We start from the raw sequence: 14,294 nt of genomic DNA on the forward strand, positions 1-14,294 counted from the left end.
TATTATCCTCCTGAATGACTGCCGGTAGTCACCCAGATAATAAGTATTAGGGCGTGCTATGAAGCCATTGGTTTTGTCGCCTACTACAACATGTACAATCTGCTTGTGAGTCCAGCATCATGTTGTGTTTGGCTTCCGCAGACACGCGTACACGACTGCAAGGCATACTGGGTGACACAGAGTACACTAATGGTTGTGATATAAACAATTTTAACACTCTTAGTAATATGCACAATGCTATGAAGCCACACCAAACAAGATTGACAAACACATTTCGGGAGAACATCCTCACAGTAACATAAACGCAACACAACAAATACCCATAATCCTTTGTATTCATGACACTTCCTGACTATTTTATACACCCCGCTAGCAGCAAACCCCTGTGCGTCGGTAAGGTGGGGGCGCGGGGATGTAAAATATAGTCAGGAAGTGTCATGAATACAAAGGATTATGGGTATTTGTTGTGTTGCGTTTATGTTGTCTTACTGTGAAGATGTTCTCCCGAAATGTGTTTGTCAATCTTGCTGGGTGTGGCTTCACAGCGTGGCGCATATTAGTAAGTATTAAAGTTGTTTATATCACAACCATCAGTGTACTCTGTATCACCCAGTATGTCTTTCAATCTTGTACGTGTAATTGCGGAAACTGCACACAACATGTTGCCGGTCCAACAATCGGTTCGTACATGTAGTCGAAAGTGTTCGAGGCAATGGCTTCACAGCACTCCCATATTCTTGTAATCAGAATGAACGCTATTGGATAGTCGCGAGAACGTTAGCGGCTCCAATTGTCATCATCACTCTGTGAAACAGGTTTAAATAGCTCCGTGAGTGGTAAAGGCGGACAACCTCTGATGTATTATAGCGGGCGGTTGGCGGGCGGGTACGGTCCTGGTAAAATGTTGGTTCGGGTGGACGACGACATTGGTGATGCGGATGATATAATTGCCTATCCGCACATCTCTAGTTCCCACCCCCACTTATGGTCATGAGCATTGGGTCATGACCGAAAGGACAAGATCACGGGTACAAGTGGCCGAAATGAGTTTCCTCCGCTGGGTGGCGGGGCTCTCTCTTAGAGATAGGGTGAGAAGCTCTGCCATCCGGGAAGAGCTCAAAGTAAAGCCGCCGCTCCTCCACATTGAGAGAAGCCAGATAAGGTGGTCCGGGCATCTGGTCAGGATGCCACCCGAACGCCTCCCTAGGGAGGTGTTTAGGGCACGTCCAACCGGTAGGAGGCCACGGGGAAGATCCAGGACAGGTTGGGAAGACTATGTCTCCCGGCTGGCCTCGAGATCCCCCGGGAAGACCTGGACAAAGTGGGTGGGGAGAGGGAAGTCTGGGCTTGCCTGCTTAGGCTGCTGCCCCCGCGACCCGACCTTGGATAAGCGGAAGGAGATGGATGGATGATATCTTTTTTAAAATTATTTCATCAACACATTATTATTATATTGAATGAACAGTTTAGGGCTAAGCAATACTGGCAGTTTTGCTGTATGACTGCGTGTATATATAGTACAGTACATTCACATACTGTATGTATGATTACATGGACTTTTAAGCGGCCTCGATGCGGGTGTAAGGCAAGGCAGTGTGGGAGAAAAGGAAAGCTTTGTGTGGGATAAAGAGCAGTTTGAGATAGTGCGGCGTTCCCAAGAATATTGTTTTTGTCCACTCAAGGACAAGACGGTTGCCTCCTCCTTATTATGCAAGCACGCAGCGTAGATCTTTATATTTGCAAAGTCTGTTTGGTCTCGCCACGTCGCCAAATCTGTGCTTACATAACAAGTGGCGTTTGAGTTATGACCGCTGGGAGGATGCATCGATTTTTTCCAGGCGAGCAGCCAGCTGCTGTTGCTGCTCCTTTGCCTTATCAATCTACATTCTTGCTGCTGGAGAGTCGAGGTTACATCTGTGTGTATAATGTTGCGCTGTCCGGTTCAGCGACCGTGAGGACACAAGCTGGCGGGTGAGCTTGGGTCGGCGTGGCTCAGTTGGGCGAGCGGCCCGTACCAGCAGCTTGAGGGTTTCTGGTTCGATCCCCACTTCCGCCATCCTAATCACTGCACTGCAAATTCTAAGATTAAATATCTCAAATAAGGGTGATATTTGCTTTTTTTTTCTGTCTAATAAGATAAATCCTCTCACTAAGCAGATTTTATGTTAGTGTTTTACTTGTTTTAAGTGTTTTGCTCCTAAATGATCTCAGTAAAATATTATAGCTTGTTGCTGACATTTTATGACCTATATTGAGTAAAACATGCTTGAAACTAGAATACCAGATGTTGCAAAGTTGTGTCATCAACACGAGTATAAAACTACTTTTTTAAAGTAATAATTTCTTAATTCAAGCATGAACAAAAAAAATCTTGACTTTGATACAAATATGTCTTGTAATTATAACAGATGACAGCCAAATGGACTTGGCTGTTTTATTTTCAATGAAACAATAGAAAATACGTACTCATATAGTAGTACAGTTGGCACAGTACAGTAAACGGACAGTTAATATTTAAACATTTCACATGTGACATTTCAAACTAGTTTGAACAGAAATAGTTCATGCACATTAGAGGAATTCTTCAAAATTACAATTAAAAAATGTTTGGGCGGGGTCCGGGCTGTATATATATATATATATATATATATATATATATATGTAGGTGTGGGAAAAATCACAAGACTACTTCATCTCTACAGAACTGTTTCATGAGGGGTTCCCTCAATCATCAGGAGATTTTAATGGAAGCATTCACACACATTTCAAACCACAACAAAGCAATTGCAAAAGGACTGCCTACCCCCAGACTAAACGACTCTGAAACCAATAAGGAATGTAACTGTCGCAAGAAACCTGATTGCCCTCTCAACGGAGGGTGCTTACAAACATCAGTCGTTTACCAAGCAAAGGTAACAGGCAAGGACATTAACACATTCGACACGTACGTAGGATTAACCGAAGGAGCGTTTAAAACCAGATGGAATAATCACAAGGCCTCCTTTGGAAACCAGACTTTGCGGAATTCTACAGAACTCAGCAAGCACATTTGGAACCTCAAAGACAATAATGTTGAATATTCAATAACATGGCAAATTCTTGCATCCAGCACACCTTACAACAGTTGCAACCTATGCTTAAAAGAGAAACTGTTTATTATATATCATCCAGATCTGTCATCCCTCAACAAGCGCAGTGAAATCATTTCAACATGCCGCCACAGACGGAAACACCTCCTAGGTAACACGTGAGCCAATCAACACACCCTACGCCTGCCTGTACCCACCCACTCTGTGCCCTATATAAACCATTGTATGTGAATGCTTCCATTAAAATCTCCTGATGATTGAGGGAACCCCTCATGAAACAGTTCTGTAGAGATGAAGTAGTCTTGTGATTTTTTCCCCACACATACATATTGCGCTCTACCACGGCATCGAGCACTGTTCTCTAGATAATCCAATCAAGACATATATACATATATACATACATATATATATATATATATATATATATATATATATATATATATATATATATATATATATATATATATATATATATATATATATATGATGGTAGCGGAGGTGTATAACTTAGCCTCCTGGAAGAGTTACATCAGGGGCCTCAGCCACACGGCAAGTGGGCCAATTGCGGCCCGCAAGACGTTATTTTGCATCCCCCACCTTAATATGAAAGTTTAATGTTAGTTCGGTCCGCAAGTTTTTTATGAATGCCGCTTGACAGCGTTGTGTTATTCAGGTCCAAAATGGCTCTTTCAACGTTCTGGATTGCCTACCCCTGCGTTAGTGGAAAAGCGGCAAATGAGTGAAAGCGACAGAAACGTTGCCGTGGAGACGAGGGTTTTCTTACATGCCTGGCTGTAGTCACACAGCGACACCTGTCCGTCAGTAATAACAGTCCCCGATAACCTGGACCAAATAAAACTGTTATTTTTTTTATTTTTTTATTGTTTAGATAGATAGATAGATAGATAGATAGATAGATAGATAGATAGATAAATAGATAGTACTTCATTTATTCCTTCAGGAGAGTTCCCTCAGGAAAATTAAAATTCCAGCTGCAGTATACAGAATTGAGATCGAATTAAAAAATTAAAAGTAAATAATGGGGGTGTAAATGGAAACATAATAGAAAAATGTTATAATAAAAATAAAAGTAAAAAGCAACAATTAGAATAAAAATGTAACAGTAAAAAAAGAATAGAACAATAGAAACAGTAGTGACCATGAAATTAAAAAGTATTGCACTGTTATTGTTTTGCATCCCCTGTCATTCTAGTACCCCCCCACCCTCCTCAAGAGGATTTGTACAGTCTAACGGCGTGTGGGACAAAGGAGCTTTTTAGTCTATTAATCCTAGTTAGTGCTGCAAGGGGGTCTGGGTATTTGTTCTGTTGTGTTACGGTGCGGATGTTCTCCCGAAATGTGTTGGTCATTCTTGATTGGTGTGGCGCGTATTTGTAACAATGTTAAAGTTTTTTATACGGCCACCTTCAGTGTGACCTGTGTGGCTGTTGACCAAGTATGCCTTGCATTCACTTAAGTGTGTGTGCAAAAGCCGCATATATAATGTGACTAGGCCGGCACGCAGTTTGTATGGAGGGAAAGCGGACGTGACGTGACGACAGGTTGTAGAGGACGCTAAAGGCAGTGCCTTTATAGGGGAACATTATCACCAGACTTATGTAAGCGTCAATATATACCTTGATGGTGCAGAAAACCACCATATATTTTTTTAACTGATTTCCGAACTCTAAATGGGTGAATTTTGCGAATTAAACGCCTTTCTGTTTATTGCTCTTTTTGCTATGACGTCAGAACGTGACGTCTCCACGGTAATACGGCCGCCATTTTAATTTTCAACACATTGCAAACATTGGGTCTCAGCTCTGTTATTTTCCATTTTTTCTACTATTTTTTGGAACTTTGGAGACATCATGCCTCGTCGGTGTGTTGTCGGAGGGTGTAACAACACTAACAGGAAGGGATTCAAGTTGCACCACTGGCCCGAAGATGCAAAAGTGTCTGCCGCCAGACCCCCATTGAATGTGCCAAAGTGTCTCCACATTTTACCGGCGATGACAGACATGGCAGAGATGTATGGATAACCTACAGATGCATTTGCAACGATAAAGTCAACGAATTCACAAAGGTGAGTTTTGTTGATGTTGACTGCCAGCTAATCGATGCTAACATGCTATTTACCGGCGGTGCTAAAGCAAACATGGCACAGAGATGTATGGATAACCTGCAGATGCATTTGCAACTATATTACATTTCCTTCCACCCACATTTAATGCGAAAAAAACACTTACCAATCGACGGATTTAAGTTGCTCCAGTGTCAAAAGATGCGAAAGTCCTGATCGTTTGGTCCGCACATTTTACCGGCGATGCTAACGCAGCTAATCGGCCATGCTATGGCTATGAATAGCGTCAATACCTATTCGCTCAATAGTTTCAGTTTCTTCTTCAATACTTTCATACTCCAACCATCCGTTTCAATACATGCGTAATCTGTTGAATTGCTTAAGCCGCTGAAATCCGAGTCGGAATCCGAGCTAATGTCGCTATATCTTGCTGTGCTATTCGCCATTGTTTGTTTACATTGACAGCACTGTATGACGTCACAGGGAAATGGATAGTCGCATCGCAAATAGCGAAAATCAAGCACTTTAAAGGGGAACATTATCACAATTTCAAAAGGGTTAAAAACAATAAAAATCAGTTCCCAGTGGCATGTTGTATTTTTTGAAAATTTTTTCAAAATTTTACCGGCTCCGGAATATCCCTAAAAAAAGCTTTAAAGTGCTTGATTTTCGCTATTTGCGATGCGACTATCCATTTCCCTGTGACGTCACACAGTGCTGCCAATGTAAACAAACAATGGTGAATAGCACAGCAAGATATAGCGACATTAGCTCGGATTCAGACTCGGATTTCAGCTAGGGATATTCCGGGACCGGTAAAATTTTGAATTTTTTTTTTTAAAAATACAACAAGCCACTGGGAACTGATTTTTATTGTTTTTAACCCTTTTGAAATTTTGATAATGTTCCCCTTTAAGGCACGCCCCCCCAATATTGTTGTCCGTGTGGAAATCGTGAGAAATTCGGGAGAATGGTTGCCCGAGAGATTTTCGGGAGGTGCACTGAAATTCGGGAGTGTCCTGGAAAAATCGGGAGGGTTGGCAAGTATGGTTACATCAATGTTTTCCCAACAACAATGAACTAACTGGTGTGGTGGGAGCGTGCAGAACATACCTATAGTTATAGCTGCTGTACTCAAAGTCAATTAGCATCAGCTTCTGTTTGTCGGATTCCGGACGGCAGTTTAGCAGCAAGATGTTTCCTGACAACAACAAATGAGTTCAATTGGAGTCACTTGAGAAAATACACATTGAATTAGTTTGCACATGTGTTTACCTTCTTGGCAGTCATTGTGGCAGAACACCACAGGAGAATTGGTGGACTCCAGCAGAGCCCTGAACAAAAGAGTTTATAAGACACGTTTCAAGTTATTTTTATATACAATATGTAACAGAGTTACTGAAAATTTGTGAAAACATGACACTATACACTAGCACTGGTTCAGTAATTGCCAATTAATAATCTCGTCAGTTAATTAACATCATGACTCTCTTCAGGTTTCTTTCATCAGCTCTTTTTCTTAAGCTTCAGTGAGACAGACACAGGTATGTTTTCTTCCATAACTCCATTTTTGGAACAGTTTGTACAAGAACATACTTCAGCCAATCCATCTCATGAAGCAGGTTGTAGCTCAGCAGGCGGTTGAAGCGACGCAGTTGAGACTCTCGGGTGAAGTTGAGCCTCAGGACTTGGCCTAAATACCTGATAGTAAACACAGAAGTATTGTGTGAGCACTAATCAAATCATGCACACAGTCAGTGCACATTAGAAATTGGCCAATGTTTTTCCAGGGCCGAAACCGATACCAATTGTTAGTAGTCAAAGAGGACGATAACCAGTATTTGGAGCCCATTTTCATTTGCAGTTAGTTAAAGGCCTACTGAAAGGAGATTTTCTTATTTAAACGGGGATAGCAGGTTCATTCCGTGTGTCATACTTGATCATTTCGCGATGTTGCCATATTTTTGCTGAAAGGATTTAGTAGAGAACACCGACGATAAAAGTTCGCAACTTTTGGTCGCTAATAAAAAAAGCCTTGCCTTTACCGGAAGTAACAGACGATCTGCGCGTGACGTCACTGGTGTGAGGGCTCCTCACGTCCTCACATTGTTTATAATGTGAGCCACCAGCAGTGAGAGCTATTCGGACCGAGGAAGCGACAATTTCCCCATTAATTTGAGCGAGGATGAAAGATTCGTGGATGAGGAAAGTTAGAGTGAAGCACAAAAAAAAAAGGAATTAAAAAAACAAAAACAATGACGGCTCCAGGCGGCAGTGGGACCGTTTCAGATGTAATTAGACAAATTTACTAGGATATTTCTGGAAGATCTCTTATCTGCTTATTGTTTTAATAGTGTTTTAGTGATATTGTAAAGACATACCTGAAAGTCGGATGGCTGCGGTGCAGTGTTAATTTTGTTGACGAAAAATTTTCGTCATAGTTGTGAAGTGAAGTGTGAAGTGAATTATATTTATATAGCGCTTTTCTCTAGTGACACAAAGCGCTTTCCATAGTGAAACCCAATATCTAAGTTACATTTAAACCAGTGTGGGTGGCACTGGGAGCAGGTGGGTAAAGTATCTTGCCCAATGACACAACGGCATTGAATGGGATGGCGGAGGCGGGAATCGAACCTGCAACCCTCAAGTTGCTGGCACGGTCGCTCTACCAACCGAGCTAAACCGCCCCGGTTATCGTCAATGACCTTTTTTTTCTGACTAAAACGAGACAATAGCTAAATGAAAAATAATTTACGTTGACTAAGACGATGACGAGGTGTATTGACATATTCGTGAACGAATAAAAACGAGACGAAAATGTCTGCCAGAGACGAGATCCAATCGGAACTCATTTCGTTAGGAAGAGGCGGGAGGAGTTGGGAAGAGAACCAATCAGAGCGACGCGGTAAGGAAGTTACGTAAACGTGTCAACGGCGGGGAGGAAGAGGAGAGAGGACATATGGGGAAATGTTATATTTGACGTCAAAGATAACAAGACGCAGTGTAAGAAATGCAGCGCGAAGATTACGGGAAAAACACGACAAACTTGAAGCGACATTTACAGTCGAATCAACCCGAAATTCGCACACAGGTAAGCATTTTCCAAAACATACAACTCACTCGACGTTATCCCGTTTATTACACGGCTTACTCGTGAAATGCTAAATTTGAGACATGATTTTCATCAAAATACGACTTGTATCGGTGATTTTTCCGCTGTTTTGCTTTGACTTTCAGAAATTGAAGGGAAAGTTCACATATTACCCTTTAATCTACTGTAGTTTTCGTCGACTATAATCTTATGATATTTCGTCAACTAAAACTAGACTAAAACTAAAACAATTTAAATGACTAAATTATGACTAAAACTAAATTACATTTTAGTCAAAAGACTATGACTAAAACTAAATCAAATTTTGTTGTCAAAATTAACACTGCTGCGGTGAATGCCAGTTTCTCTTAGAGAAGCCAATGCAGGAGCCAAGATCACAGCTGGCTTTTTAGCTGCAGGAGGAAGTCGCATAATCCTCTGAAGTCTCCGGTAAGAGCCGACTTAATATCACAATTTTCCCATCCAAAAACTTGCTGGTTGAGGTAGAGAAACATGTTTGCTTGACCGCTCTGTGTTAAAGCTTCACAACAAACAAAGAAACATCAGCTGTGTTTCGGTGCTAAAGGCAGCTGCAATCCACCGCTTTCCACCAACAGCATTCTTCTTTGACGTCTCCATTATTTAATTGAACAAATTGCAAAAGCTTCAGCAACACAGATGTCCAAATTACTGTGTAATTATGCGATGAAAAGAGACGACTTTTAGCCGTGTGTGGTGCTGGGCTAATATGTCCCCTCCAACCCGAGACGTCACAAACACGCGTCATCATTCCGCGACGTTTTCAACAAGAAACTCCGCGGGAAATTTAAAATTGTAATTTAGTAAACTAAACCGGCCGTATTGGCATGTGTTGCAATGTTAATATTTCATCATTGATATATAAACTATCAGACTGCGTGGTCGGTAGTAATGGGTTTCAGTAGGCCCTTAACTGGGGCTACCGCGCATGCTTGTCACTACTGCTGCATGCTGGGTAGTGTAGTTCTTATATTCCCTAGCTCATAGCATCACAGTAAGTATTTGTATATACATTGTTGCTTACTGGGGAAATCGAATTATTATTGTCATTATTATTGATGTTAGCGCTGCTTTCGATACAGTCGATCATAATATTTTATTAGAACGTATCAAAACGCGAATTGGTATCTCAGACTTAGCCCTGTCTCTGTTTAACTCTTATCTTACTGACAGGATGCAGTGTGTCTCCCATAACAATGTGACCTCGGACTACGTTAAGGTAACGTGTGGAGTTCCCCAGGGTTCAGTCCTTGGCCCTGCACTCTTCAGCATCTACATGCTGCCGCTAGGTGACATCATACGCAAATACGGTGTTAGCTTTCACTGTTATGCTGATGACACCCAACTCTACATGCCCCTAAAGCTGACCAACACGCCGGATTGTAGTCAGCTGGAGGCGTGTCTTAATGAAATTAAACAATGGATGTCCGCTAACTTTTTGCAACTCAACGCCAAAAAAACGGAAATGCTGATTATCGGTCCTGCTAGACACAGACCTCTATTTAATAATACAACTTTAACATTTGACAACCAAACAATTCAACAAGGCGACTCGGTAAAAAATCTGGGTATTATCTTCGACCCAACTCTCTCCTTTGAGGCACACATTAAAAGCGTTACTAAAACGGCCTTCTTTCATCTCCGTAATATCGCTAAAATTCGCTCCATTCTGTCCACTAAAGACGCTGAGATCGTTATCCATGCGTTTGTTACGTCTCGCCTCGATTACTGTAACGTATTATTTTCGGGTCTCCCCATGTCTAGCATTAAAAGATTACAGTTGGTACAAAATGCGGCTGCTAGACTTTTGACAAGAACAAGAAAGTTTGATCACATTACGCCTGTACTGGCTCACCTGCACTGGCTTCCTGTGCACTTAAGATGTGACTTTAAGGTTTTACTACTTACGTATAAAATACTACACGGTCTAGCTCCATCCTATCTTGCCGATTGTATTGTATCATATGTCCCGGCAAGAAATCTGCGTTCAAAGGACTCCGGCTTATTAGTGATTTCCAGAGCCCAAAAAAAGTCTGCGGGCTATAGAGCGTTTTCATTTCGGGCTCCAGTACTCTGGAATGCCCTCCCGGTAACAGTTCGAGATGCTACCTCAGTAGAAGCATTTAAGTCTCACCTTAAAACTCATTTGTATACTCTAGCCTTTAAATAGACTCCCCTTTTTAGACCAGTTGATCTGCCGTTTCTTTTCTTTTTCTCCTATGTCCCACTCTCCCTTGTGGAGGGGGTCCGGTCCGATCCGTTGGCCATGGATCGGCCAACGGCTGTCCTGAGTCGGGAACCAGGATGGACCGCTCGTCAAGGGTCGGGTCCAGGATGGACCGCTCGCCTGTGTATCGGCTTGGGACATCCCTGCGCTGCTGATCCGCCTCCGCTTGGGATGGTTTCTTGCTGGCTCCGCTGTGAACGGGACTCTCGCTGCTGTGTTGGATCCGCTTTGGACTGGACTCTCGCGGCTGTGTTGGATCCATTATGGATTGAACTTTCACAGTATCATGTTAGACCCGCTCGACATCCATTGCTTTCCTCCTCTCCAAGGTTCTCATAGTCATCATTGTCACCGACGTCCCACTGGGTGTGAGTTTTCCCTGCCCTTATGTGGGCCTGCCGAGGATGTCGTAGTGGTTTGTGTTGTGGTTTGTGCAGCCCTTTGAGACACTAGTGATTTAGGGTTATATAAGTAAACATTGATTGATTGATTGATTGATTACCTATGACTGATTTATTTACTTTATTCTTATTTTGTTCATTTATAATTTGATTGTGTTTTGTATTTAAAATAAAAATAAAGACAGTTAAAAATATATATTTTTTAAAATCTTTTCTCGCGGCTCAGCCTCACCCAGTTTCTGCATCCAGTGGCCCCCAGGTAATTTGAGTTTGAGACCCCTGATCTAATGGATGCATAACGTAACCTCAGCCTCTACTGTAGCGTCTATTCTATGTGCCTTATATATGAACAAAGTTTTAAAATAGGCCATTCATTGAAGGTGGGCCTTATAATCCGGTGCGCCTTTTAGTGCGGAAAATACGGTACTCAAAACTAGACATTCGTACCGCCATGGACTTGGGTTCAATTCCTGCTCCTTCCCCTGGCCCTTCATGTTTTAATGTTTTATGTCATGATTTAATTACCGTATTTTTCGGAATATAAGTTGCTCCGGAGCATAAGTCGCACCTGCCGAAAATGCACAATAAAAAGGAAAAAACCATATATAAGTCGCATTTTAGAGGACATTTGTTTGATAAAACCCAACACCAAAAATAGACATTTGAAAGGCAATTTAAAATAAATAAAGAATAGTGAACAACAGGCTGAATAAGTGTACGTTATATGACGCATAAATAACCAACTGAGAAGGTGCCTTGTATGTTAATGTAACATATTATGGTAAGAGTCATTGAAATAACCAGAGGTGGGTAGTAACGTGCTACATTTACTCCGTTACATTTACTTGAGTAACTTTTTGGATAAATTGTACTTCTACGAGTAGTTTTTCTGCAACATACTTTTACTTGAGTATATTTATAGAGAAGAAACGCTACTTTTACTCCGCTCCATTTATCTACATTCAGCTCCCTACTCGCTACTTTTGTTTATCGATCTATTAATGTTTGTTTTGGTTAATGACAGAGCTTCAAAGTAGGATCTACACATGCCTGCGTTTCACCAATCACATGCAGTCACTGGTGACGCTAGACCAATCAAACAGAGCCAGGCAGTCACCTGACCCGACTTAAGTTGAAAAACTTATTGGGGTGTTACCATTTAGTGGTCAATTGTACGGAATATGTACTGTACTGTGCAATCTAATAATAAAAGTTTCAACCAATCAATCAAAAGTGTAAAGGAAAAAAGACACTTTTTATTTAAACCGTACTTCCCGTCAAAAGCCTAAAGGCTGATCGCACAGTTCCTGTCTTCACAATAAAAGTGCCGCTCCATTGCGCCTGCGCTAACAAAATAAGAGTCTCCGAAAGCCAGGGCAAACAAGCTAGCAAGCTACGGCGTTTGCCGCCAATTTGTTTCTTGTAAAGTGTATAAAAACGAATATGGAAGTTGGACAAATAAAATGCCCCCCCAAAAAAAAACGACTTTCATGTGGTATTGTACAGAAAAGAGGAACTTTTTTTCTCCTCCATTTGAAAACGTGGACGTCTGATTCCAATCAATGCAAGACATCAGAATCAGGTAATACACCAACTTATATTCTTGTCTTCATGAAAGATAGGAATCTATGTGTTAAACATGCATGTATATTCATTAAAACACCTTTAATGTGTCAACAAAAACGCCAAAATAAATAAATATAAATTATATACTGTATATATGTGTGTATATATGATATGTGTGTGTATGTATATGTATATATGAGGTAGATCACCTCGACTTGGTCATTTATTAGGTAATTGATAAACGTTGAAAAACTTATTGGGGTGTTACCATTTAGTGGTCAATTGTACGGAATATGTACTGTACTGTACAATCTACCATTACAAGTTTTAATCAATCAATCGATCAATCAATCAATGCCTACTGAGCCTATGGTGCTATTAAGTTATTGTGGCTCAATGTGCCTTATTTTTTTTTATTTTAATGTACTATTATTTAATATATATTATTGTTTTAGTTGCTTAAGAGATATTCCTGGCTCTGAATTTGCTCATTGCTATTTTTATGTTTTTGTGCATTATTTGTTGCCATCAGTTACTCAGTACTTGAGTAGTTTTTTCACAACATACTTTTTACTTTTACTCAAGTAAATATTTGAGTGACTACTCCTTACTTTTACTTGAGTAATAAATCTCTAAAGTAACAGTACTCTTACTTGAGTACAATTTCTGGATACTCTACCCACCTCTGCAAATAACTATAACATATAAAACATGCTATACGTTTACCAAACAATCTGTCACTCTTAATTGCTAAATGCAATAAAATCTTATACGTCTAGTCTCTTACGTGAATGAGCTAAGTAATATGATTTGATATTTTACAGTAATGTGTTAATCATTTTACACATAAATCGCTCCCCCGACCAAACTATGAAAAAAACTGCGGCTTATAGTCCGAAAAATACGGTACTTGTTTTTATAAATGTGTGTCAGCGCTTCATGAATGTATTTTATCTGCGAAACTCCGCTATCAAAGTCGAACCGGAATCTGGTCTGATTGCTTTGGAACTTTTGGAAGACATGACGGCTTAGCAGGATGTTTTTGTACTTTTTGGAGAGTTGGTGATATATATTTTAGACTTGTGGAGTACATGGAAGCAAGACTTGCTGATCCAGAACATGTGTCAATTAAAGTAGGAATTTTTAGTTTTTTGTTGTTGTCTTGTGTTAAATCCGCACTTTCAGTACGCCTTCGATTCTCTGGTAAAAAGGTTCCACAGACCAGCGGAAGTGCCATATGTCTAAACATGTTTAGGATTCGCCCACTGAGTTTGAAGGCTGAGTTTGACTGATAAATTCATAAGAGCAATGATGGACATGTTCATGAAATAAATGCTTAAAAAAATAAATTAAGTCGTGAATTAATTAAAACAATTAAGAATCAGGTGTTCCCCCTAACTGGTGTTAGGTATAGTATCATATTGCAGTTTCTTAAAGGGGAACATTATCACAATTTCTGAAGGGTTAAAACCAATAAAAATCAGTTCCCAGTGGCTTATTTTATATTTCGAAGTTTTTCTCAAAATGTTACCCATCACGCAATATCCCGAAAAACTGCTTCAAAGTGCCTGATTTTAACCGTCGTTATAGCCACCCGTCTATTGTCCTGTGACGTCACTGTGTGAAGCCAACAGAAAAAAACATGGCGGATAGCACAGAAAGGTGTAGCATACTAGCTCGGATTCAGACTCGGATTCAACCGATTACGCATGTATTGAAACGGATGGTTGGAGGGTGGAGGCAGATAGCAAAAACGAAATTGAAGAAGAAACTGAAGCTATTGAGCCATATCAAGACA

General features: G+C 40.7%; 1 protein-coding gene across 3 annotated transcripts in view; it reads right to left on the bottom strand.

Moving 5' to 3' along the window:
* Window positions 1-14,294, bottom strand: part of chka (choline kinase alpha) — a 113,963-nt gene that overhangs the window by 26,060 nt on the left and 73,609 nt on the right. For all 3 annotated transcript variants that reach the window (XM_061919904.1, XM_061919903.1, XM_061919905.1), the window contains 3 exons: window positions 6,769-6,873; window positions 6,448-6,506; window positions 6,286-6,373 (listed from right to left, as the gene is read on the bottom strand). In XM_061919904.1, the coding sequence (XP_061775888.1) occupies window positions 6,286-6,373; window positions 6,448-6,506; window positions 6,769-6,873 (252 nt within the window). The remainder of the gene's footprint in view (window positions 1-6,285; window positions 6,374-6,447; window positions 6,507-6,768; window positions 6,874-14,294) is intronic.

Source organism: Nerophis ophidion, linkage group LG14 (genome assembly GCF_033978795.1).
Source record: "Nerophis ophidion isolate RoL-2023_Sa linkage group LG14, RoL_Noph_v1.0, whole genome shotgun sequence".
Taxonomy (NCBI): Eukaryota; Metazoa; Chordata; class Actinopteri; order Syngnathiformes; family Syngnathidae; genus Nerophis; species Nerophis ophidion.